At 37.0% G+C, this 25,368-nt stretch overlaps 1 protein-coding gene across 4 annotated transcripts in view; it reads left to right on the top strand.

Annotated features, from left to right (window-relative positions):
• USH2A (usherin) overlaps positions 1-25,368 on the top strand; it is a 372,149-nt gene that overhangs the window by 67,863 nt on the left and 278,918 nt on the right. For all 4 annotated transcript variants that reach the window (XR_009747198.1, XM_061475268.1, XM_061475270.1 and 1 more), the window contains exons 14-20: positions 5,272-5,455; positions 9,973-10,136; positions 14,389-14,547; positions 17,334-17,828; positions 20,038-20,310; positions 21,830-21,987; positions 23,219-23,363. Coding sequence is in view for 3 of the 4 variants with exons in the window: in XM_061475268.1 (XP_061331252.1) it covers positions 5,272-5,455; positions 9,973-10,136; positions 14,389-14,547; positions 17,334-17,828; positions 20,038-20,310; positions 21,830-21,987; positions 23,219-23,363 (1,578 nt within the window). In the remaining variant the exon portion in view is untranslated. The remainder of the gene's footprint in view (positions 1-5,271; positions 5,456-9,972; positions 10,137-14,388; positions 14,548-17,333; positions 17,829-20,037; positions 20,311-21,829; positions 21,988-23,218; positions 23,364-25,368) is intronic.

Here is a 25,368-nt window from a genome sequence, read left to right as displayed (position 1 = left end):
TAAACTGGTGTAGGCTGATGCAGCTCTCCGCATAACAAAAGCCCTGCATTTGGAAGGCAGAATGCAAGTCCTTCAGGAAGGGCACTTCGTGCAGAAAGCTGAGCATGGCAGGAGGCACAGAGATGGTTGCTTAATCTTGGATGAGGTGGCAGACATGTTACAAGCATTCACTTGCCTTTTTCTGTTGAGGATGTGCTGGCTTTCGCAAGGACTACTTAAGAGTTCGGCCCTACAAGTAGATGATTCTGCAGTTGCCAAGTATCAGTTAATTGTTTTGTACCATATTACTATAAACAGATTAAATGTTCATTATAGCATTGGGAAGCTCTGTAGTTACATTTTAATGTTTTTGTTTTGAAAAGTTGGCAGGTAAAGTGAAACTATAGGTAATATTAAATTATTAGTAATATTAGTAATAATATTCAACTGATAGATTTAGTTCAGTTAAATACATACGCAATTTATTAAAGTAGCAGGTCACATTAAAAGGTACATTACAGCTCCATTGGTTTTAATATGCCATTCAATAATTTGAACAGAGGTTAAAAAAGCTGCTTAACCTCCATTAAGTATTTTTAAAAATCCTTTCATTTATTTTAGGTACACATACTAATAAATAAGGCAGTATTCTGTTTTTCTTAGTTCCTCCTCCAGTGCTATTTGACCTGCTAACCCTCTACAGCAGCCACTTAATCAGAGATCGGCAGAGGAGTGATGTCAAGGCTTCCCGAGTCACTGACCGCCCTTGTCCTTGAGAAAGAAAGGCCAGGGTTTATGCAGAGCTAAATGCTTTAAAAAGGTTTAATTGATAGTGCAAACAGACTGGTTTGTCGTGAAGCTTACATGGCACTCAAAGGAATACTTCCAGAATAGTTCCTGTTAAAAAAAAGAAAAAAATAAAATAATATTTCTAAGTAGTAAGTATAAGCATGTATGTGCTGAAAACTGATCTGTCTTTTGCAGGTGAAAATATAATTCCTTAGCTTTGTAAAAGCATTGTGTTGTTCTTAGTGTAACACAGCAAATTCTCACTGACATCTTAGTGTTGATTCCAATGTGAGCTCATTTAGGCACATAATATATATAACTTTTATATAAATGTTTTTTGTTAGTATATTCCAGAGGAGAGTTTTCTATAAAACAGGATAAGTATAATATAACCTGCTAGTAATACTGGCATGAAGTTGTAGAAGCATGGAAGAGTTTCATTTTTTTCAAGTACTCTAAACATATCATAGAATCATAGTGTCATAGAATCATAATATCATAAAATGGTTAGGGTTGGAAAGGATCTTAAGATCATCTAGTTGTCCTGCCTTGGGACAAAGTTAAGTAAACATACTCTAAATATGTAGCAAACACAACCTAACTAAAAGTACACACATTAATTACACGTGAATTAATTATCTAAAACTGGCAGCCCTAAAAACATACCAAGGACCTCAGTAATGTGCTATTGTGGCTTATCTTCTGTGTGATTTGCTAAAATATGAGGTTTCCAAAAGTTACCAAAATCTTACGGCAGGAGGATTTGCCAATGGAGAAAAAGTCAAACTGGATGTAACTGGGAAGTTATTTTATCATGAGATTTTATTAAACCAAACCAAGAAAACAAGACAAAGCACAAGAGCGCTCTCCAGAGCACTCAGCAATGTGTTTCACCTCTTGATGTGTTTCACGTTTGTGTCCATTGACTTGTTATCTTCCTCTTTGTTCTTATACAAGTAACGGTTTTGGTAATTTTCCTTATATTTAATTTGGTTTTTACACTAACTGTGTATGCAAAGAGAGGAACACTTTATTCTAACGTTAAACCAAATGAAAAGTCAGTTTTACCTTGTACATAAACTTGCTTTTGAGATGTCCTAGGTTGCAGTGGTAGAAACTGGATCTTTCCAGCCCCTATATAGTTGTGGACAGTTTGTCCCTGCCTCACTCCAAATGGGATTTGTGTCATACAAATATTATTTGACACAGGTCTGGGATCCTATTATGAGAGCAGTAAAGCTGTAAACACAGCCCCCCCCCCCCAAAAAAAAAAAAAAAGAAAAAAAAAGGCATTTATTTGGTAGACTCTTTACTCAGTGACCAGTGCTTTTCATGGAGTGGTACACGGTATGGAAGAGCTGTAAACCAGCCTGTAAGATGTGTGCCTGGGTACCAACACTGCATTTTTGTGTAGGAACTATCTATCTGTCTTTCTTCTTGGCCAGAAAAATGTGAGGTATCAGTGCAGGTAGCTGTGCATTTCGAAGGCATGGTATGGTTAAGAAATGGTCATTATTGCCATAGCTGGTAAGCATGTCAAAATGCAAAGGAGTTGTTAGTGTGTTCTTTTTCCATGAGCTATACAGTGGGATAACTAGTGCAATAAGAAGAGGAAGCTGAATGCTTTGCTATGACTTTCATTCTTCCTTTTGAAGAGCATGTTTGATTGACAAATGTGATCAGTTACGGTTGATTTGGGAAAAAAAATGTGAAGAAAGAATAAGCATAATGCTAGTTATATACGTAGATCTTGAAGAGATTTGCAGTGGCTGTCTTAAAATTGGAAATTGACTCTATTATACAACAGTGGATCATTCATAAAGCAGCTTTTATGAGCCCTTCTAACCTTGCTGTAAATTAAGCTTACATTAAGTTCTTTCTTACTCTTTCCTGCCAAATTCTAGGTGGTGGAAGTAAATAATAATAATGGTTATGACAAACAGTATGTATTTTTAGTCCTGTGTCTCTTCTCTTTTTTGCTTCTGTTTAATCGTGTTAATTTACTTATTAATTAGTTGGGGGAATGACTTTCTCTGATTTTGCTATATGTCACTTTAACTTCCACTCTTACTTGCTTCTTATAGAGAAAAAAAACCCTTATAATTTGTGATATTATCCAGAAACTTAAACTTTTAGAGCATTTCTAAAAGATTATTACCAAAACCTATCATACCAAATCCTTCACTGCTCTACGGTGATTTAGGTAGCATATTAGGAAAGCCAGGATGTTTAACATTAAGGTATAGATTCTTTATAATTATGAATTTCACTGCTATGACAAAAATATGTATATATGCTATAGTGATCTATCCTGCTCAGCTAAAATTAATTTATTTTCTAGAGATGTGCTTATTTCCAACTGTAGTATTTTCTTAGACATTAATTTTATTCAGAATTTCAACTGGACCTGGATCTGTTTTAGGCTAAGTGCTTATCATTTACTGCAACTATAAACTGGGTCCTGAAGAAGTGCTTTGACCTTCTGCAGGAGTCCAGGCTTAAACTTGTTTCCTATCTTCCTGTTACGTTGAGTGGAGTCATTAATTGTGCTCAAGAGTGACATTGCTGGGAAATGGTCTCTTCTAGTTATGCACAGGATGGGCACTGTAGTGCTCAGACAACTGCAGTATGAGATAATACATGCTGCCTCACTAATAACTTCAAGCTATTCAGTCTCTGTGGTGGCTCAGTCCGGGGCCCCCCTGGAATAAAGTGCCAACAGCATGTTTTTTTATGATGCGAATGTATGTTAGCTGGAGACTGATATCACTTCCCTGTCCACTTGAGATTTATCTCACTGAGGACCAGAGGCTAAACTTGAACAAAGATTTGAGCAGTAAAATTCTAATGCTTTCAGTTTGTTTAGTTCCTTTGTTATTTGGATATGAGCTCACAGTGCAACACTGCTGCAGAGACAGAGAATACCACCCTAGGGGTGTATATATAAAGCTATCTCTTGTAAGACAAAATAAATAATAAGGCCTTGGGTGATATGTTGCAATACAATTTCGGGCTCTTTATTGTAAAGCAGGACATCAGGAGGTTATTGGACAGCAAAAGTATTCAAGTAACTGACTAAGGAGATACTGATTGAACTTTATCTGGAGAGAGAAGGAAAGTGTGTGAGGAGTCTGTGTTGCAAATACTGCATATTTGAGTAATGTGGAGAGTCTTCTATTGAAGTTGTGCAATAATAATTAGTAGTAGCCAGCTGATGGAAAATCCTATCAATCTTAGGATTGGTGGTCAAAGATACCTACTTGCTAGTGCCAGTTAATGCTGTGTCACCACCACCATTTGCAGATCTGTCATATGTTGCCACATTTTCAATGAACTGTAGCACTCAAAAGCAAAAAAAAAAAAAAAAAGCAGAGCAATTTGTGTGAAAAAACTCAGTTTAATATCTATTAATAATTGCATAAAACCAGAAAATAATTTTGGAAAATGTTGTTTCTTAGTGGTGGTCTTACTCAAATTGTCTTCTAATCAGACATAGAAATAATTAAGAATGGAGTAAGTAAAATAGAAAAATAGATTATGGTGGTACAGTGTCATTAAAAGCATGTGTGTAAAACCTCTGTTGTTTGGAATTTCAGGTGAGGCTGTGAATAATGGGTAAGTTCTTCAACGACCAGATTAGAGATGTATAAGCTCTATCTAACAGTATTTATCAGTAATGTGTTGGAGACTTGCATAGATAAAGATTGCTTGTGAGGGCAACAGGATGAAAGATAGTGTGGCGGACGCATACCAAATATACTGTGGAGAAGGTGAACACTCCAGTTTATAATTGGAAACGATACAGGAGCAGAATAGGGTTCAGAATGAAAGCTTTTTAATAGTAGAGAAGTAACTTTTTTCATCAATTCATTAGTATCTGAAAAATTGGTTGTGTAGGTTGTAAGTTCTGTGTTGAGGAGGAGGAAAATATAAATTTTACGTAGACCTGGGAATGCTTACCTAATGTATTTTTCCTAAAGAATCATTATGTTTCAGGGATTAAGCCAGCCACTGGTTCAGAAAGATTAAGAGATTGTATTTTAAGAAAATATGGGCATTTAGTGTGTTTTGCTGCTGGCCATTTTCAGAGATGAGATCCCAGACTCGAAGGGACAAATGTCTGTTCTCATATGTTATTTTTTATGTTTCTACTGCTTGTGGTGCATTCCTTATTACTTCTTACATCCTTGGCTCTTTACTTTCCCCACAGACACGTTAATGTATTCCCCCTATTTTGCATTTGCTCTGTTTAAAATAAAGTCTGAAGAGAGAGAATAAAAAAATCACAGCTGGCAACTGAAACATGAATAATAGCTTTACAAAGTGCCAATGAGAAGAGTTGGAAGCTCAGCTGTGCAGGAGGACTGTATTGCTTTATTTGAGTTGATGTGTGTGTTACGTAAGGTTTGATTCTGTTATTTCATCCCCTACTATGCACATATTCATAATAATCTTAGTGCATTCACTTTTTGTATAATTTCTCACAACCCCCTTTCTTTCCAGGTTTTTATTTTTCTTCATCCAGTGTCACTGGCTGTCTGCCATGCCTGTGCCACACAGCTGGTTCAGTGAATCAGGTCTGTGATAAACTAACTGGCCAGTGCATTTGCCAAGATGCTTCTGTAACAGGACAGACATGTGAGCGTTGCAAAGAACTGTATTTTGGATTTGACTCTGTCACAGGGAGGTGAGTGTTTCTTTGTTAAAGAGGTGCATATAGCATCCTCAGTACCTTTTTCTCATAGCTCATTGGAAAGTTTATTGACAATAAGAAGGTGTGCTCCAGTTACATTAATCCTTCTCTGAATTCATCTGTGCACTCTGATTTACATGTGATACTTTACACAACCTGTACTCCCAGGAGCTGAAGGAAATGGAAGTTTTGCCACAGCTTGAAGCAGAAATAACATGAAAGCTGTATAATGCTAATGCTATCTAATGTCATAATTATTTGGTAACTCTCTACATTTCACCTCTATCTTCAATAAGATGTGATGGTTTCTGAGGTGTTACTCATTGACTATTAAAACACAGGTAATGTGCCATTCTTATAACCAGTGAATGCTTTTAAAGATCTCAGATATTTTAATGGGGAAAAAGAGGTAGAAATAAAAAATACAGATATCCCTGTCTTTCCAGATTTTGTTTAGCAGCAGCAGTAGAAATACAGCACCTGTCCTCTTAAAAATCTGTTTTTCTGAAGCAGTGTTTTCTTTTTCAGCATTTAGTTATCTGCCACAGGGTAAATTGTTTATCTAATGTAGCCTGGGGGAGGGGGAGTCTGGGTACGCTGAAATTTTATGGATATATTCCCTGGAATGTAAGGGGAAAACATATCTGTAGGTAGTGCATTTTTATTCCAACTGTTGCTCAATCTTTCTTTTCCAGGATCATCATCTTGCTTATCCACACAATCTCAATTTCCTTTTAAATATTGTCCTGAAAGATTGAGCAGCTGTAATGTTAATTGTATTTTAATGCAGTCTGAGTGTTAAATTATATTTAGTATTTTTGCCTTTAAAAACCATAACCAAACAAAACCACAGGCAGAAGCAACATCTATACAATGTGTACAACATTCTCCTTCCCTGAGCTCCTTTTGCCCCAGCTAGTGTGGGGCAGACATGCTTTTAGGCAGGTATTGTAAGTGTTGTCTTGCATATATTTGACATTATTTTGCAGGTTTTTCACTTTAACTTTTATGTTACTAGCACTTATTTGGAGATTTTTGGAATTAATTTTTTACTGTTGTGGGTCACAGAGGCATCTGCTAATGGCTATAAAGTAATCTGTGGGAATAAGGACTTCCTATTTTCACTTCCTGTCACTTCTAATGGTGAGGAATAAAATGTGTGTAATACTAAAGCTCCCTTTTAAATATATTTTCCTTATTGTTAATGATCACTTTTTTCTTAGGTACTTGAAAGAGAAGTTTTTTTAGGAGATAATGGAGAGGTTTGTGTCTATGTTAAGCAATAGCTTTCCTCAACTAGATATTTGCCTTCAATTACCTGCATTTTGAGCTGTCTTCTGAAACTCAAACTGTGGATATAACTAGAATTACCTAGATCCAGATCTGGTTGTAAAGATAGAAAGTTTTTACAGTTGTGGAAGTTGAATCAGAGTTGGCTTTAATGCTTTAATACTACTTAATCCTCATGACAGGATTGAAGACTTGCTCTGGTAGTAAATTAACATAATTAACTTGTGTTGCATATGCTTGGCTTCCTTTTGGTTATCATCTACTTGCAGTGTACCTCATTCCTTGGGCAGAAACGTTTGCCCACTGAAAATGATAATCAAAGTCTATTTGTTAATCTATTTTAATCCATTTATTTAACTGTTAATATCTTCTTAAAAGAGTAATATGCTTTTTCTTTCTCCATAAAGTTGCAAAGTCATTTAAACCATCCTTGCTCTAAGTGTCTTCTACAGATGTGGTTACAGAAAGAAAAGGATATGAGCTATCTGTAGTGGCAAAGGCGTTATCTGCCTTAGCACAATAGCAGAAAAGAAGCAAAAGTTGTGATACACAGACCATGGGGCTTTAAAATTCTCCCACCCTAAGGAATGTAAATGTGAGGTGATTTATTTTGTGGTATTTTTGAGATAACACAGGAACTCCACGTTTTAATGCATTTCAGCTTATGAAGCAGGAAAATTTCTTCAGCAATTAAAGAATTAGTTCTTGCAGAAGTGTGAACAGATCTGTAATGGTTGTAGGCATTGGTACACATTTGAAGTGCTTTACCTCTGTATTGTTTACTATAATGAACTGGTCGATGAACATCACAAATTGTTTATCTATATATATATATCTTGACAGATTACTGTTTATGAAATCCATTTAGCAAGTGAGGTTTTCCCATAAGGATGAAAAATGAAGATTTTAAACAGATTGCTGGAGAGGCTCTAACTGCACCTAGAGAGTCAATGTAATAAAGGTTTCTCTATATTAATATTACAAAACCCATTTATCCTCACAAAATCAATATTGCAATTCATCTTGAAGAGACATTTCTCTTTCCATGTTTTAAAAGTCTGTTTTCCTTGATTATATATAATTCTGTTTTAATAGAACTCAAATCTATTTGATAGAACTCAAGCCTATTTGACTCGGACAATCTTGAAGAAGTCCCATTTAGTAATAATTCTGAAAATATTTCTTACATGATTCAAAGTTTAAAAGAATTAGTTATTTCTTTTTTTAAGATCCTTAATTGGCTAAATCCTTAATCCAGACTGCAAAGTATGAACTGTGCATAGCAACAGATCTGGTTCTGGTGTTCTGCAGTTTAAGAAAATGATGCATGTGATTACACAACCATAATGTGTAATCCTGCTGAGCTGAATATGGTGACATGCATGCTGCTATGTACAGGATCTGGAGCCCAGTTCAGTGTAGGTGGACGTAAGGACCCTACACTTACCGTAGAATTTCTGCAGCAAGCAGAAAGCAGCAGCCCCACCCTGCCAGGCACTGAAAACTATTACTGTGGCTGTACGTGTGTGTGAGTTTGATTGTCTCATGAGTGAATGATAATGAAAACTGGAATACTCAGGGGACCCTTATTCCGAAGAGGTGAGGTAATATACAGAAGCAGTAAGAGCAGGTTGTCTTTTACTGTGTATCTATTGAGACGCTTTTGTTAACTACCCCCCCATGCATTAAATTATCATCACACAATGAAATTATGAAATAATAAAGTGCTCTCTCACTGAGCAAATAATCCTGTCTTTGTTTTTTCTGTAACTAAACTGTTTCTTTTTTTCAGTCATAACATTTATATAGTCTAAATAAAATCTCTCTTTGAAGGGGGATTTGAATGCCCTATCTACAGATGAAAAGACTTACTACAGTTTGAAAAAATTGCCCTTTTCTCCTGACTGTAAAAGAGAGCAAACTACAATATAGTGTTTTCCAAGACAGAATGTATTTTATTTATTCCCAAAAGGATATTAGTCCATAAAACAAATTTGCAGCTTATTTTGGAGCTTTAGCTTTTACCAGCCTTTTTAAGGGTGTTGAATGATTCCCCAGGAGATCACACCGCACGAGGTGCTGTGGAGTAAAGGAACTCTAATACAGAGAGCTCTGTGATGGGCAGAAAATGTATGTGAAAATTTTCTTAAACCTGTTTAAAAATCTGTCACATTTAGTGTCTATTTCAGTGATTATTGACCTGAATTTTAGTGTCCTAATGTGAAAACAGTTTCAACCCTCCTTTGCCTTAAAAAGCCATTAACCATAACTGAACTCACTTTTATCTCTGCCTTCATATAGAGAAGAGTTAGATTAAGGTGATAGTGATGACTGTGAAAACAGCAATGTGACTTGTGTAAAGGCATCACCGCTTAGTTCCTTAGATCTGATGAAACTGGACAAGGAAAGATTAGACAAGTAAAAATAACAAGTTTTTTTAAGTCTTAGGGTTAGGAGAGCAAAGGGAACATGGCATGACTCTCTCCCTCTTGTGCTTCTTCAAGGTCTTTTTGCTGTTTCATCATCTTGTGTCCTAGCATCTGGAGTAAGTTAAGATTCTCTCAAGGCTGACGCTGCTTATGCCTGAGAATTGGACTTTTCCAACTCAGGGCAAGGAAAATGAAGTGTAGATATCCCCGTATGTTTTAGCTGCACCGTACAGTCTCAGGTTTTCCCCAGTCCATGTTATTTCAAAACTATCCTTAATGTGCAGCAATTGAAATATAATGCAATTAGGATCTAAAGCGCAAAGTTTTATTTGCCATTGTTGACTTTCTGTTATGGCAAATAACAGCAGTCTGTTTTGCAGTAGGTAGCATAACAATGTTTGCAGTAAGGAAAAAATTGCGTAACTTCTGAGATGCTCTGAGCCTTTGAATAGTTGCATAATCTGATATTAGTATCCCTGCTATAAATGAATGTCAGTGGGGAAAATAGTATATCAAATGAAAACCAAGGTGATCACGAGAGAAGTTAATTGTGTGTTAAATTTTATTCTGTCATTGAGATGTCAATGTTTATTTTTTTAGAATGCAGGCAGCATTTTGGTAAGATTTACTTTTTTTCACCAGACTAACCGGTTTTCTCCTGTGTCTCAAGCTCCTGAACTGTTGATGATTCTTTAATTATGTTACCCAAGGATCCTTTAAACCAAACCCTACTGTGCTTAACTGCAGTGTTAATGTGTTTTGATCATTTTCTTGCTTTGTTTTTGTTTGTAGATGTCAGCACTGTAATTGTCATCCTGCAGGAGCCATTAGTGGAACTTGTCATCTTGTTACTGGACAGTGTTTTTGTAAACAATTTGTAACTGGCTTGAAATGTGACAACTGTGTTCCGGATGCTAGTAATTTGGATGTCCACAACTTATTTGGCTGCAGTAAGAGTAAGTGGATGTTAGGTCTTAAAGGCATGTCTTTCAGATTAGTGTTTTGTTTTTGTTGATTTACTGAGTTTTAAATTAGGTCAGCCTAATGTTATCTGTTCTCTGAAGTTTGGGTGATTTTCACTGTGAGTACCTCAGGAGTGTTTTCTAGAGAGAGATGCACAGAATGCTTCCTGTCATACACACAGCTTATGCTTGCAGTCCTACCTGGTGAGAAATAATGGCCCATAGTTCCCTTGCACTTCCCACTATGTTCTTTGGAGTGACCAATGCAGAGTTCACCTTTTAGTCACACAAATGCAATACTATTTGTACAACTTCCAGCTTAGCCCACTTTCCTGCCATTAACAGGAAGCAGGAGATCTGCTTTCAGGTGGTCTGAAGAACAGAAGGTCTGTTCAAGACCTGCTCCTTGTGATTAATTCAGAATCTGCTCAGTGCAATGTAGCCTTTCCCCGCTGGAGGCTGCTTTTTCAGTTGCTTTGGGAAAATATGCAGTATGGTTTAAGAGAGTGTCATAAATCTGCATGTGTGAGGTGGGCCTAATGCTATGCTGAGGGTCATATCAAGAATTGTAAAGAAACACATTGCAATGGAATATCTGCATTTCTGTCCTTGCAGTGAGTCTGGATCTGAAGAGAGAGCGCAGTTTCAGCCTTTGTGTCATAATTAGTCAGAATTAAATGTTCAGATTTACTCAGCAGTGCAAAGCTGGCAGGGATTTTAAAGGAGAGGAAAAATATATATAGTAAGAAAATTGAATTATCAAGTTGTCTTCAGGTCGATGTTCAGAAACAGGCTTTGAGGACATCATACCATGCAATGTAAATGAGGTGTTCTTCAGATGCTAAGTAGTTATTTCTGTCAGCAGGCCTAATTAGTAATGGCCACACCGATCCTACTGTGAGACTTAGGTAGCCATGTATAATGCAACAACAGGGTTAGACATTCCCAAGTAACCTCTGAAGTATGTTTCTAGATCCTCCTTCAACAGATTATTTTTTATGCGTATTCTGTGTAGGTATTTGTGTGACATTCATCATTGTGATGTGCACTCTATTGACTTGCAAGCATGTACATACACACACAAAGAGTTTACAAGGACAGACAGCTTCAGTCTGGAATAGAATCCCTTTGATTTCAATTTGTATTTCACTGAAAATCAGTTTAAATTCCAAATAATATGCATTGTGGAATGCACAGTGCCAGAAATGCGATAGAAGGAAGAGACTGATTTGTTTCCAAAGATACTTATTTTTTTTAAGTGGTCAGATACAGTTTGGTTTTGTTTTTCCCCATACTCTTCTGTAGAAAGTATAGTATCTATTCATTGTGCAGATAGTCGATTGGCTTGTTGTTTCTTTAAAAAATGTAGGATGTTTCAATTGAATATATAATAATACATGGCGTTTTTATGATGCTTTCATCTTGAAAGTGCTTTGCAAACATAAACCAACCTACTTATTTATGTTGGGATATACATTGGATAAAGGTCAATGGCAATTCAACTATAAAATTGATTAATAATAATATGACACAGATAAATAATACCATAGATAGTAGTTGAAAAAAATACATCAGGCATTATTTGAAATGACAAGCAGAGTCCTCTTCTGGACATAAGTGATATCGCAATTGCAGTCCTTTGGTTGTTCATACCAAAATATTTTAACTTGTTGCACAGATATACAGCTTTTCCTGGCTTGGTAGTTATGGCTGTTTTCATTGCAGAATAGTATTTTGTTGACTCAGACCATTACTCATTATAAGTCTTTGCAGAGGGAAGCAAACATAAGTTGCTGTCACCGTTCAACTGACATTCTTTTAGGAAAAGATCTGGTTTTGGTTTTTTTTTGTTTTTTTTCTGCCTAACAATATCTTGGATGTTCCATTAAAAAAACATGAAATAAAATACTTTTCTTACACATCCACAGTGCAGACCAGCAGACACATAGGAGTAATATGCAGTAGTATGAGACTGAGAATGAAGAAGGAAGGTTATGCTGATAAATTTCTGTGATTGCTCAGGTCTTGTGAGCATGTATTGCATGGAGAGAAACTTTCCAAAATGTAAAAGGGATTTAGGAGCATTTATCTCTTCTGGATTCTTTACTCTTGTATATGCTTTACTCCTGTAGGTACTTAAGCGTACATTCACTTCCTAACTCAGCTGAACAAAACCCCTCTAGACTGGCAGCAAAGCAACCTCTGCTTTCTAGTGGGAGATGGTGACTGTTCTGTTGAATGCAATGAATTCTAGAAATATATTCTGCTGTGTCTTGGCTGAGAGACTGCAGTAGAAGCAGGGCTTTTCATTATCTTACTCTAAATAAAAAACTTCAACTCACTTTTTAGGTTTGTATTAAGACCCTGTATGTTTAAAAAGCCACTGATGTTGGCCTAAGTCTCCACATCCATCACTTGTGTGGCTTGAGGTGCTCATGTTGTTTTCTGTCTGCAACTTCACTCTTTGCTTCTTGTCTGCTATTAGCTGGGCCAAACAGATTTTGATAATTAACTTTTGGCAAATAGTGTGTATTAAGCAAATATCCATGTTATGAGGATGATGATAGTTTATAAACAGGAGAGAAGATGAATGAAACCCACATGTTTCTAATGTTGATATTTTTGTGTATGTGAGGAAGAAAACATAAGGAAGAAATGCTCATGTATGCAGGAATGTAAGAATGCTTGCATATGTATGAATGTAAGGAAGAAAAGCTTATTGGGTGGTTCTGGATCCAGCTCCTGGTAGCTTACTTTACATGCTGATTTCTGTGCTGCCCTATTCTCATTCTCAGACCAAAATGTTTTCCTCTAAATCCACACTATAGAATCATAAATTCATTTAGGTTGGAAAAGATCTTTAAGATCATTGAGTCCACCCATAAAACAGTCCACCCATAAAACGTGCATGTCCTTGTATATGTGTATATTTATGCATGTAAAGTTTAATTACTGAATGATAGCCATTATCTTAGAATGGACCATGATCATACAGTTGGAATATGAAAGAGACACAGGAAAGGCTTTGCTCTTTCTGAAAATGTGAGACTTTTGGCTTGTGAGACAGAGGTTTGTTTTTCTTTTCACTGATACCAGAGCAATTAAGTAGCACATTTTCCAAAGTTAATGGAGGTGATAGCAGAGTAGTATTTTGGTAAATAAGAACCTGAAGCTGGTTTCTTAAAATGTTAGCTACCTTGCTGTCATTGATTTAAATTTCACTGGAAACAAATGGGAGTGAATTGTCTAAATAACTTCAAAAATTTGCCTCATTTTTTTTTGTCATTTGATTAAGCAGGCTTAGTGTAGCACTTCAGTAAAATCTGTAGTTAGTTGGACTTTCCATTTCTATTTTATTAGATGAAGTTCTTCCTGGCCTGTGAGAAAATGGAATGAATCCTCTAAAACAATAAATTACATGTTTATATTTGAAATATAGACTTCAATAATGTGACCAGATAGACATGTTCCCATTCTATAGAGGTCTTGAAATATATTAAAAAGAAAAAAAGTTTTTGGAAAACTGTGTTGTACTTGCTTTGGGGGGAGAAGGATTAAGTTTATCTGTCATTTGTTGAAATGTGTAAATTTGATGTTGTTGTGGTTCAAATCCAGCTGTTATCTAAGTGTAGAATGCAGCTGCTTGCTCACTCTCCCCTCCCTGAGTAGGACTAGGAGGCGAATCAAGGTAAAACCCCATGGGTTGAGTTAAAAAAGTTTAACTGAAATAAAATAAAATATAACAGTAACAATATAAAAATAATAATAATAGGAAATAGAAAAAGGAATGACCACACACTCTACCCCTCCAAAAAAAAACCAAAACAACCCTGAAGAAAACCAAACCAGCATACCTGGTAATTTATTATACAGTGGGGCCTCGTCAATATGTTACCTCCTCCTCTGGTGACGTTCTGAAGTCTTTGCCTTGTGGCCAGTCCATGATCACTTCCAAGATTCCTGGATGACTGGGATTTCCTGTTTGAGCCTGTTGTGTGATTAATGCATCACACTTACTCCACGTAGCATCAGTTACATGTGTAGAGGAGATTCTCCCTTTGAACCTCCAGCCCAGCATGGGCAACAGGGATGCCAGGAGGAGCTGTGCTTCAGTGCCAATCACTTCTGAAGCAGCTCAGACCTCTTCATAGGCTGCCAGTATCTCTTTCTGTGATTTGTGATTACCTTCATTTTTACGTCCTTCTTTTTCTGGTGTGGTGTTTTCTTTTTTTTTTTTTTTTTTTAGCTCCATTCCAACAACCTCCTCCCACAGGAGAAGTTCTCAATTCCTCTGTCATCAGTCTTTTGTGGAGTCCCCCTGACTCACCAAATTCTAACAGGCTTACCTACCATCTGTATAGGGATGAGGCTGAAATTTATACAACTGAAGACTACTACCCTTACAGTAAGTATTTATAGTAACACATCAAAGAATTTGTGGATTTGTGTGCACATAGCTATGTATATGTGCATTTTTTCCTAAAGATTTCTCATTTGTTATTATTATTCTATGTTTTTGAATGCATAGTTTTTTTTTTCCCTTAGTGAGTTCCTGTTCTGTGTTATTAATTTTCCTTGAAAGAAATTAATACCCCAGTCTAAAATATGGCAAACTGAGTGATCCAAAATGGCTTACATTTTTTTACTTTTTTAATCTGAAACACTTTAGAATTGACTCACCAGAAGCATTCTCTCCAAATTTCTCCAGAATCTAATAGAAGCATAAAGTCCCAGATAAAGAATTAGAGTGAATGGAAGAGACCATAATGTGCTTAAACTCTTTTTTTTTTTCATCCTCACAGTTTTAAACTGTTAACAGATTAGGAAAGTGCCTCTAAGTTTTAGCACCTTCTGTTAAGTGGAGCTCCTGATTTGCCTCCAGCAGCACCACATCTGTCATGCTGAGGCTTGCAAAGGGATCCTCAGAAGGCAGTCCTCAAGGATTCAACACTGTCCTAGCTGGAAAGGCATTTTGTGCTACTATTGATCCTCTTATCAAAGTGTTTTGTTTTGGTTTTGTTGTTTTTTTGGTTTGGTTTTTTTTTTCTTTTCCCTTTTTTAAGGCTATAGATGTGCTTTAATGGTACTAAGGTTTGATTTCTGTTGTAGCAGCTTCTTTAGCTTGTTGCATTTTCATCTCAATGCAGCATTAGTATTTTTCGGAAGTTGAGTCTTTCTAATTATCGGCATTTACCCTGGAGGGAAATCAAAAAGACCTTTTATTCAGTGGGAACACAGATCCTTGGAATGCACCTTGTATTTTTACAATTTGGTGCATCCTGCTGTGTTACAGTTGATTACTCTGTGCCTTATGCTGTGAATTTGGACACTGCTGTGTATACCGTGAAGAAAGGTATGCGACCCGTGTAAGCACGGAATTAAGTGAGGGGAGAGAAATAAACGTTCAAAGAAATTTGGAGGGGTGATAGAAAACATTCCAATTCCACAATTTGGTTTCAAAGCTTAACTTTAATAAAAATAAGAATTAACGTTGTAGAGCGTAAAAATGTCTGATTGTGTTTAGCTGGCCAACAAGCCATTAATATGTTTCTGTTTAACAAAACTTTGTACAAACATAGATTTTGTTTCAAAAGACATTTCTGATACTTCCTGGCAATCCCCCTACTTAATGATGTGAAGTCATCTGCTGGCATTTGAATATCGAGAATATGTTGCTTATCCTGTAAGAACTTTCAATAAGGTTTCTTAACTTGGTATAGTGTGGAATTTGGAAGGCTTATAATTCACTACTGACTGAACCTTCTCATGTTCATGGTGCTGGTTACTTTTCTGGCAGATGATACCAGCATTCTGGGTGATCTGCCTCTTCTCATGTCTGTATTTGAAAAGTAACATGCTTGCAGTCAACATTAGACCTGGGGCCTTTGAGTCTGGGTTGGCCTTAATCCATAGAGTCCTGGCCCATTACAGAGGCTCTTTCTGGGGGATGGGTTGGTTGTAGAGCATGTAGAGGTGGTATTGGTGCAGTTGTCTCTCCAGTAGGTGTGAATTCTGGAGTTGGTAGCTGGGTAGGCAGGCAGTTATAGAGCTGGTTCTAGGGAACCTCATGGTTCTAGATCAAGGCTGCTGGTTCTGAGGCAGGGAGGTCCTAGAATCTAGTTCAGGGAGTGCTCCTGTTTCATCATGTCACAAGGAATTCTGATACTTGCAGGTGCTGATAGCAGCCTCACTGGGTTTTTTTCTTTCTTATTTTCTTCTCTTTTCCTTTAAGTTGAAGGCATATAGGATGGGAATCTGATCATCCCATAAAGTGTAGCTCTCCCAGGTTTCTGTAGCACTGACTCACGCTGCCTCTGTGGCCATTCTTTTCTCTGGCCATAAAAGAGGGAACTGGACACGTGTCAGGCTCTTACTTGCCTTTATAGCAACTGCTGGTCACGCTCCTGCTCCCAGGGTTCTGGCCAGCCTGTCCAAGACTTAATACTCGTCGCATTGGCTTTGGTACCCACGTGTGTGCCCAGAAGCACTTCAGCCGGGGCAGCTGTGTCAATGCAGCTATAGCTACAAAGCTATCTAGAGTAATGGAAAGTAGGGGGTGAAGAAGGTAAAGTAAACCTTGGATATACATTTTTAATAATTATTTCATATTTTGTCCAAGATCAGATGCTTTAAAATGAACTATTAAGCACCATTTTAGAAGTGAAAGCACAGAAAGATGAAATATTTGGTCTTACAGTACAAAATGAATAAAAAACAAAGATACAAAACCTGTCAGAATGATTTTGTTCGATTTTTTCTAAATCAGACCCTCTAAGCTGGTGGTGATTTACATTTGAAAGAATTATTTCAAGAGAGGAATAAGAGGATGATTGTATTAATCTTGCTCATGATTGAAGCATGAACTAGGAGAAATTCAGTGGAAAAATAATTTCTTTAGTGATGCCAATATGCTGTGGAAGATAATAAATGGAAAAAGGGTGGGGAGCTTCCCTGTTTAAAAAAAAAAAAAGAAGAATTGAGAAGTTACTATGTTCATAATGATCTCAAGAAGATCATAGAACTAGATGATCTTAAGGTCTTTCCAACCCTAACCATTCTGTGATTTTATGCAAGGAGACATAGCTTACTTCTTGGTTTAGGGCTGCATATTAGGTATGCATATAGGTATGCATATTAGGATTATTTTTAATGTGTTACTCATACAATTTTCTTCTCTCCTGTTTGCTTTAGGTGTTCAGACCTTCACTGATACCATGTTGTCTCCATACACCTTCTATTCTTATTACATCCACGTCAACAATGTTCATGGTTTTACAAGAAGTGTCTCAGTGACATACAGAACAAAATCTGGGATACCTGTGGGAAGCTTGCATTTAAATCCCTTCTTTCCTGTTAATGACCACTCTGTTTTACTTCACTGGACAAGCCTCTCCAATTCCTCTGGGCCCATAGAGAAATACATTTTGACATGTACTGGATTTGTTGATCTCCAACCTTGCGGTCAGTATGAAGGCTTAGAAACTTCAGCAATTATTGGGAATCTCATTCCATTTACAAAGTATGTCTTTTCTGTGCAAGCTTGTACTAGTGGAGGCTGCTTAAAGAGCCAGCCAGTAACAGTAATTACTGCACAAGCTCCTCCAGAAGGGCTGCACCCCCCACTGATAGAAACCATCAGCTCTACAGAACTGGCTGTGGAATGGTCACCACCTGAGAAACCAAATGGTAAGATGTTGTATTTACTTCCGTAAGTCAAAGATTTTTGCAAAGAAAAATGAGCATTTTCTCAAATCTGATTAGGATCTCCTTATCCATGCGACATCAACTGAGAATGAAGTGAGGCATTGTCTTTATTTGCCTGTCTGCCACTAAATATATCCTCAGAGTCTGTTTTGTTTGTTTGGCATCCAGAACTCCAACTGACTGTGTTTGGTCCAGGATTTAGCTCTTTGTCATGTTTAACCCCAGCTGGCAACTAAACACCACCCAGCTGCTCACTCATACCCCACCCCAGTGGGGTGGGGGAGAGATTCAGAAGGGTAAAAGTGAGAAAACCTCTGGGTTGAAATAAAGACAGTTTAACCAGTAAAGCAAAAGCTGCACATGCAAGCAAAGCAAAACAAAGAATTCATTCACCATTTCCCATGGTTAGGCAGATACTGGGCCACGTCCAGGAAATCAGGGCTCCATCGCATGTAGCGGTTACTTAGGAAGACAAACACCGTCATCACTCCAAAAGCCCCCTCTTCCTCCTTTCCCCAGCTTTATATGCTAAGCATGACACCATATGGTGTGGGATATCCCTTGGGTCAGTTGGGGTCAGCTATCCCAGCTCTGTCCCCTCGTAACTCCTTGTACAACCCAGCTTACTTGCTGATAGGGTGGTGTGAGAAGCAGAAAGGGCCTTGACCCTCTGTAAGTGCTGCTCAGCAGTAACTAAAACATCCTTGTGATCCGTTTCTAGCACAAATCCAAACAAACCACAACCCTGTACTAGCTACAATGAAGAAAATTATCTTTACCCCAGCCAAAACCAGCACAACCTTAGTGGCATCTGCTGCAGCAAAAATCACATTTATAATAAAACCTTTACAGAAAAATTAATTTTTTCCTAATTTGCCAGATTGCCTAGTTCAGACAGATGTGGTGATATTATCTGAGAAAGAATAAATAAGCAGATAACAGTTATGCAAAAAACCGCCTCTAAGAATTAGCAGAGAAGTCTGGTTTTAAAACCATCCGTCATGTGTGGTAACTAATTCTATTACCAGTATAACTTTGTTAAGAGATTAGGCGATTGCCAAGATTTGCTGGTCTAACTTGTGTAATAATATTTTAGGGTTTTGAAAATAAGAACACAGCTGTTGTAGGATACCTTTGTGATGCCACAGATTTGACTGGTAAACACTTTATCTTTCAGTATATGTGCAGTTGAGTTTTGGGAACTTCCGCTTACATGCAGAGGTATTTGTGCATGCGAAAACAAACATTTTGGTCTGCTCACAGAATGGGCATCTGTTTGTGGGGAGTTCAGCTTTCTCTTGAACACCTCATTTGCCAGCTATTACCAGATCAGGCAGGAAGAATGCCTGCATGAGAGTGCCTTTATGTATTTAGGGGGGCAGTTCCTACCATGCAGGTCACGATATTTGCTGTAGCACATATTCTTTATAGTTTACCCCACAGACATGTGCATGTAGTTGCCATCACAGGCAGATTTAAGCAATATTATCATAGTTCTCTTGATGTCTGGTCTGGTTGGAGTTCCTGGCCTTCCCAAACAACCTCTCCAGTTCTGTACATGAATAGTCCCAAATATATATGTTATATGGTAATTACCTTTCTCCTGGCTATGTTTCTTGTCATTTCCATTGGGGAAATCTCCAGTCAGCTTTCTTGTGGTCTACTCCTACAGCTAAACTGTTTCCATGGTCCATCCTAGATCATGTATCACTTCAGACCACAATACAAATTGTTTTATTTCCAAAGTGGTGAGACCTTCCTGTGTATGTAATAAGTTTATGTTGATGGAAAACTGACACAGACACATCTTCTATCCAGTAGTATGTTCTGTTAAATTGTTACTCAAAAATTCCTTATCCACATTGTCTATCAAAAAATCAGTAATTATCCCTTTCAAAATCAAAGGCCTGCAGCAATTTGCAGTAACATTTGATCTGAAGTTTAAGTCCTGAGGGTGAGGGTCATAGAACTCATCCTGTAATCCAGCCAGTTGTTTTCAAATCACAAAATTGCATGGAAGGGAAAAGCAATAGTTTAATGAAAGAAATGCCAGAGTTATTTGGATCAAAATAGCAGAAATAAGGAAAGCTTCTAATGCTATATTTTCTCCCATGTTGATTGATAGATTCTTATCTACTGGTGTTGGTATTTTAGTAGAAATTGTTTAAGTATGTAAACTTTTTCTCTCTAGGCATAATTATAAGATACGAACTTTACATGAGAAAAAAGTTAAAGCCGGCTGGGAACTTTCTCCCTCTTGAAATTCGTATTTTTCAAAGCAGTGGATGGTTCAGTCCTCAACCAGTTATGGAGTCTCCTAATGAAAACGCTCTGGCTCCACCACAGACCACTACCACAGTCACTGATCTGGAGCCATTCACAGAGTATGAATTTTCTGTGCTAGCAGTAAACATGGCAGGTAGCATATCTTCAGACTGGATATCAGGACAAACAGGAGAGGCTGGTAAGTTTCGGCTTAATTTGATTGGTACAAATAAAAGGAAAAACTAAACTAACTAGAATGCATTCTTTTTTTTTCTTTTCAATAAAACGTGTCTGATGATGATTCAAATAAGGTCAAATTTTCAGTTTTAAACTAAAGATAGGTCAGATTATCTCAGAACTTAGTATGTTAAGCAAAAAAAAAAAAGTTTCTGTTTTTTACCATAAGATCATATTGTTGAAGAAAATAATCCCTGTTAATTAAATGAAAACTACAAGATTGCAAAATCTACCAAGCAGTGTTTGAATTCTTGACTGTTTTCCCACTTGCTATTTATATGTTCTTTAAAGAGAAAATATAAAAAAAGACTGGTTTGGTCACAATTTGTAGGTTGTCAATTTTGTCACAAATGTAGAAACAATTGGCTTGAATAAGGAAAGTTGTCCAAGAGGGTACATATATTCAGAAAGGGGGTTCTAATGAATTTTCCTCAACTGAGGCTTTGATTATAAAGCAGTTTTTTGGAATAACTTGAGCACGTTACCTTTTCAGGAGTATACTGCTTGAAACTTTTAATATACTACTATGGAGTCAAGTGTCACAATAAGGACTGTTTTTCCCCTGGAGTTTAGCCAGTTCTCAGTGGCTCTTATTATAACCTTTTCATTGAGATTTTCAAAAGGGCTTGGCACTTGATGTATTTGAAAGATCAGTTTTTGATGTCAATGTTTTCATAAGAAATCTAAGGCTGGTTTTAGGCTGTTAGAGCCTGAGTTTTGCAGTTAAACACCCCTGCTACTATCACTGATGCTTTTGCTTGCTGTTAGCTTGAAAATCATGCCCTCAGTCACTTGCTCCTGCAAAACAGCAAGCTAAACTAATTCCCATTTCAAAATGAGTCTTTGTGCTTCCCTGTGCTTAAATACTATATGTTGTAAAAGTGTTAAATTGTATTTGGGAAGAGGTCCATTAGTGCAGTTGTTTGTACATAGCAGAAGTGCTATGAGTTGGTATCCTATTATTGCAGAGTAATCAGGTGGGGATTTAACTACAGTGCAAACAATCCTTTTACAGATTTACTGTGGAAGACAGGGGAACTGTTTTGTAAGAAGTGAGAGACATGTTAATTTCAAGCTGGCCTAGCAAACAAAATTGCTTTTAAGATGCTGAAGTATTGAACGCTTTTTGCTTTTATCAGTTTTTTCCCAGGTTGCATAAAGTTTTTCTTCAAGACCTTTACATTCATTTGTTCTTTCTTACCTGCTGCAGGGGTTAGGACTTTAGTGTTGATTAGTATTTCTTTGAAGACATAAGCAGAGTTTTATTCTGCATTGATTGCTAGAGTAGAAAACAGGAGAATGATAGGTGAGGTACTTTTTATATGCTATCAAAAGATGAAAATTTCAGTTAGACTTGAACAGAAGGCTAAAGAAAAAAATAAGACTTTCAGGAATGGTGTTTTATAATTACAATGAGAAAGCTTTCATTATGCACATTGGTCACTTCTTTTATCAGTTTTACTATATTACCTTTATTTCAGCCCCAGTGTTCATGCCATCTCCATCAGTGTTCCCTCTTTCACCATATTCCCTCAATGTGTCATGGGAAAAACCTGAAGATAATTTAGCAAGAGGAGAAGTGATGGGATACAGCATCAACTTGATGACTGAACAAAGATTCTTGCCACCGTTTTCTCAGGTATTCTTGTTAGTTACATTAAGATTTTCCTAACTAGTAATAGTAAATTGATAAAGCCTGATGTCCTTCTTGATGTTGTGATGAATTGTTTCCCTGATTTGCTGTGTATCCTCTGATCTAATTTTTTCGCCTATCAGTTTATCCAGAGTGTTCTCTAATTTTATACATTCATTTTGGGTGTTAAATTGTATTCCTGAGTTGGCTTGTTTGCAATAGTGAGTGAGATTCAAAATTATGAGGATGAGATCAAGCAACATTTAAACTGCCTTGATCTTTTCATGTTCACATTCTGTATTACTGCTATGTTTGCTGATATGCTTAAAGCCATGTTGTATTGTAGGAATCTACATTTTCATTAAGAAGGTGCCTGCCTGGCTTCCTGGATAATGGACAAGTCTTTGAAGTGGGGAAACCAACTTTATAAAGTCTAAATATGTAACTAAAATACAATTGTAGTTTTCTGGTGACTGGGTTTGGCAAACAAATACCATGGTAATAGTAGCAAGCTCAAAGCTTAGGAATTAGCCAAGAAACATGATAGGTATTCAGAATGTGGGAGTGGATCTGGTACTGTATTTCTTGTTTCAGAGATGAATTTGTCTTTCAGTAGTACCACAGATGGGTCTCAGTTTATTTGTCTGTCAAGTGGGGATACTATTGCTCCTGGGGCTTTTGTAACAACAAATAAATGTAAATTGCTTCTGGTCACAGGCTTGCAAGATTTTTTCATTTAAATAAACAACTGATAAAGAAGGTATCTAAAATACAACAGTTTATTCAGTTCCACTCTCTGATAGCTTCAAATGTCTGTAAGTATCAGTTATTCTCCTCCCTTCTAATGCCTGCTAATCGTGTCACTCATTCAATGGTGGTCAGATTTCACCACTTAATAGTGTCGTTTTTGTCATCTGGATTGTAGCTGTGCTGTTTGTAGTGATAGCTGTACCACCATGCAGTTTTATGAGGTAATAACTTTGTTTCCTCATTTATCCACTCAGGAACTATCTTATTACCTCATTAAACAGTGTGGTGGGAAGTATTATCACCTAAATCCTAGCTTGTTCAGATTCTCCCAAATAATCATCTCCCTCAACTGGTCTTTGCAGGCTTTTTCACATCCAAATGAAGCAATCTGCAAATTCAAAGTTTCTTACTAGTTAACATGTCATCAAATAATAGGGATAAAAATATTATTAACCAGCTGTTGTCTTCCAATCTGTTTGCTTTGTAGGTGTTGCATGTAGCTGAGGCTCATGAGCTATCCTATGTAGTGATGGGATTAAAACCTTACAGGACATACAACTTTACTGTTACTCTCTGCAATCAAGTTGGTTGTGTAGCCAGTGAGCCAGGCATGGGGCAAACCTTAGCAGCTGGTAAGGAAACAATCTGCACCAAAGTGCAAAACTGACACACAGTTTACTAAGTAATATCATTAAGATGATCTTAGTTTGATGTGCAGTGACAGGGGTAGGTGTTGTATTAATACAAAGTGACTTGCATAATTATTATTTATTTATTTATCTTGACAGGTTAAAACCAAAATGTTTTAAATGAAAATTGAAGGTATGCTATTATAGCAATAGAATTTGTGTACAGCTCTCTCAATTGCAGGTTATGTATATGTGTGTTTTTGTCACTTGCTGAGAGCTGATGACTTAACATTGTGGTTTCCTTTGTATAGGCTTTAAAACACATCAATTATTTTCACGATATTAGCATTTTTAGTTAAGCAATTAATGGCCTTGTCATATGGATGTTGTGATGATGATCTTTGAAATTACCTTTTTTAATGTAGTTTGGTCTCCTGTAGGAAAAAATCTGAAAGTTTCTTCAGTGCAGAATGTTTTCCTAGGCTCCCAGGGCTGTATTTGAGTTGTCTGAATTCCATCAAAGCTACTCTGTGTAATCAATGAAAAGCTGTAGGAGCTTCCAGATAGGGAATGAGGAGTTGCCCAAAACAAGTAAATAGGAAGCTTTACATACATGAACTGAAGTGGAATTTAAGCTTTTGAAGTAATACCTCTAGTCTGTCCTCTCTTCTTCATCTATTTAATTGCCTATCCATTTGTCATAGGTGATTTGTTCCTTGATTCCATCATACTGTCTTTGTGTTTCAGTGAGCAAAGATTGTTCTATCAGTCTTCTCTCTTGCTGAACTGCTGATTTCAAAACTTATTTTGTTTCCTTATGCTGCTGTTACTTGAAGTTTCACTCTACACAGCCTCCTACTTGTATGAGCATGACTTTATCGATACCACGCAGCTGTGCAGGGAAGAGCATTCCAGTCTGTGCTGATAACCATGGAAACAAATATGGCCTAAATGCACATGTTATTACTACAAATGATCCAACTTTGCATTTATACATGTATTAAAAGACTCAGAAACAATAGCTTGGTTATGCATGACAGCTTGTTTATGACCATCTCCTCCCTGGTTGTGTTAATACTTAGAGACCTATCACATTAGAGAAGACAAGAGAATGCAAAATAGAATAACAACCCAATTTATTACTTGTGTCACAGTGTAGCATTTTTCTGCTTACTGTTGTAAAGCCTTGAAAGCAAAGGATCAGTCCTGTAGTGGGTTCCTTTTATGTTTTTAAAGCATGTTAATGCAATGTCTTGAATTCTGACAAACTAAAGGGTAAACCACATAAATTTTGCATGTGACTTTATATTCCACCATTCACATTTTCCATTTCTGAAGAAAAGTGTTTAATAATTTACATCTTTCCATGTGTGTGTGTGTGTGTTCCATTTTGTAAAGTTCTGTAAAACTGTGTTTCCAGACACAATTTAAAAGAAACACTACTTAGGTGGTGACTTTTAGATCAAAGGGAGTTCAAACTTGGAGCAATGTTAGGAGAAACAGGTCTGTGTCATTTGAAAAAATAGATTATTAAGTCTTAGTCCATTAATAACCTTTTTTTTGTCATTAAATGGCACAAAATGAAATTAAATTTGCCTTTCTAGGACTGTTGAGTTCTGTTTCATGAAGGAATGTCTCCCTGCCACAGAGAGAGCCTCCCTGGCTGGATGCCAGTCCTCCTGCATGCCCTGGCAAAAGGAACTTTTTGGTGGAAGTCTTGACTGAAATGTGCTCCTTGCATCATAACGCAGTCCAGGAGCTTTGAATTGTGTTCCACGTTGAGCTAAAGGTTATACTAAATTTAGACTAGTATCTCTCCTCTCATCCCGAGGAGAATAATGGAAAACCATCTCCACACTTTCCATGTGTGGAGTATACTGATTTATCACATGGAGCATTTGAAATGATTGGGTACCTCAATGACTTTACATTTGCCATGTCTTGATGACTTTAAATTTGCAATTGGAATTGCAAATGCGTTTTAAAATTTGCCACTAAAACTCAAAGT

The sequence above is a fragment of the Pezoporus flaviventris genome, unplaced genomic scaffold (assembly GCF_033815535.1).
Source record: "Pezoporus flaviventris isolate CSIRO_AGI_PZ_B2104156 unplaced genomic scaffold, CSIRO_AGI_Pfla_v1 ptg000083l, whole genome shotgun sequence".
Taxonomy (NCBI): Eukaryota; Metazoa; Chordata; class Aves; order Psittaciformes; family Psittacidae; genus Pezoporus; species Pezoporus flaviventris.
The sequence above is the reverse complement of the archived record's forward strand: the minus strand, read 5'-3'. Positions and strand labels throughout refer to the sequence as shown.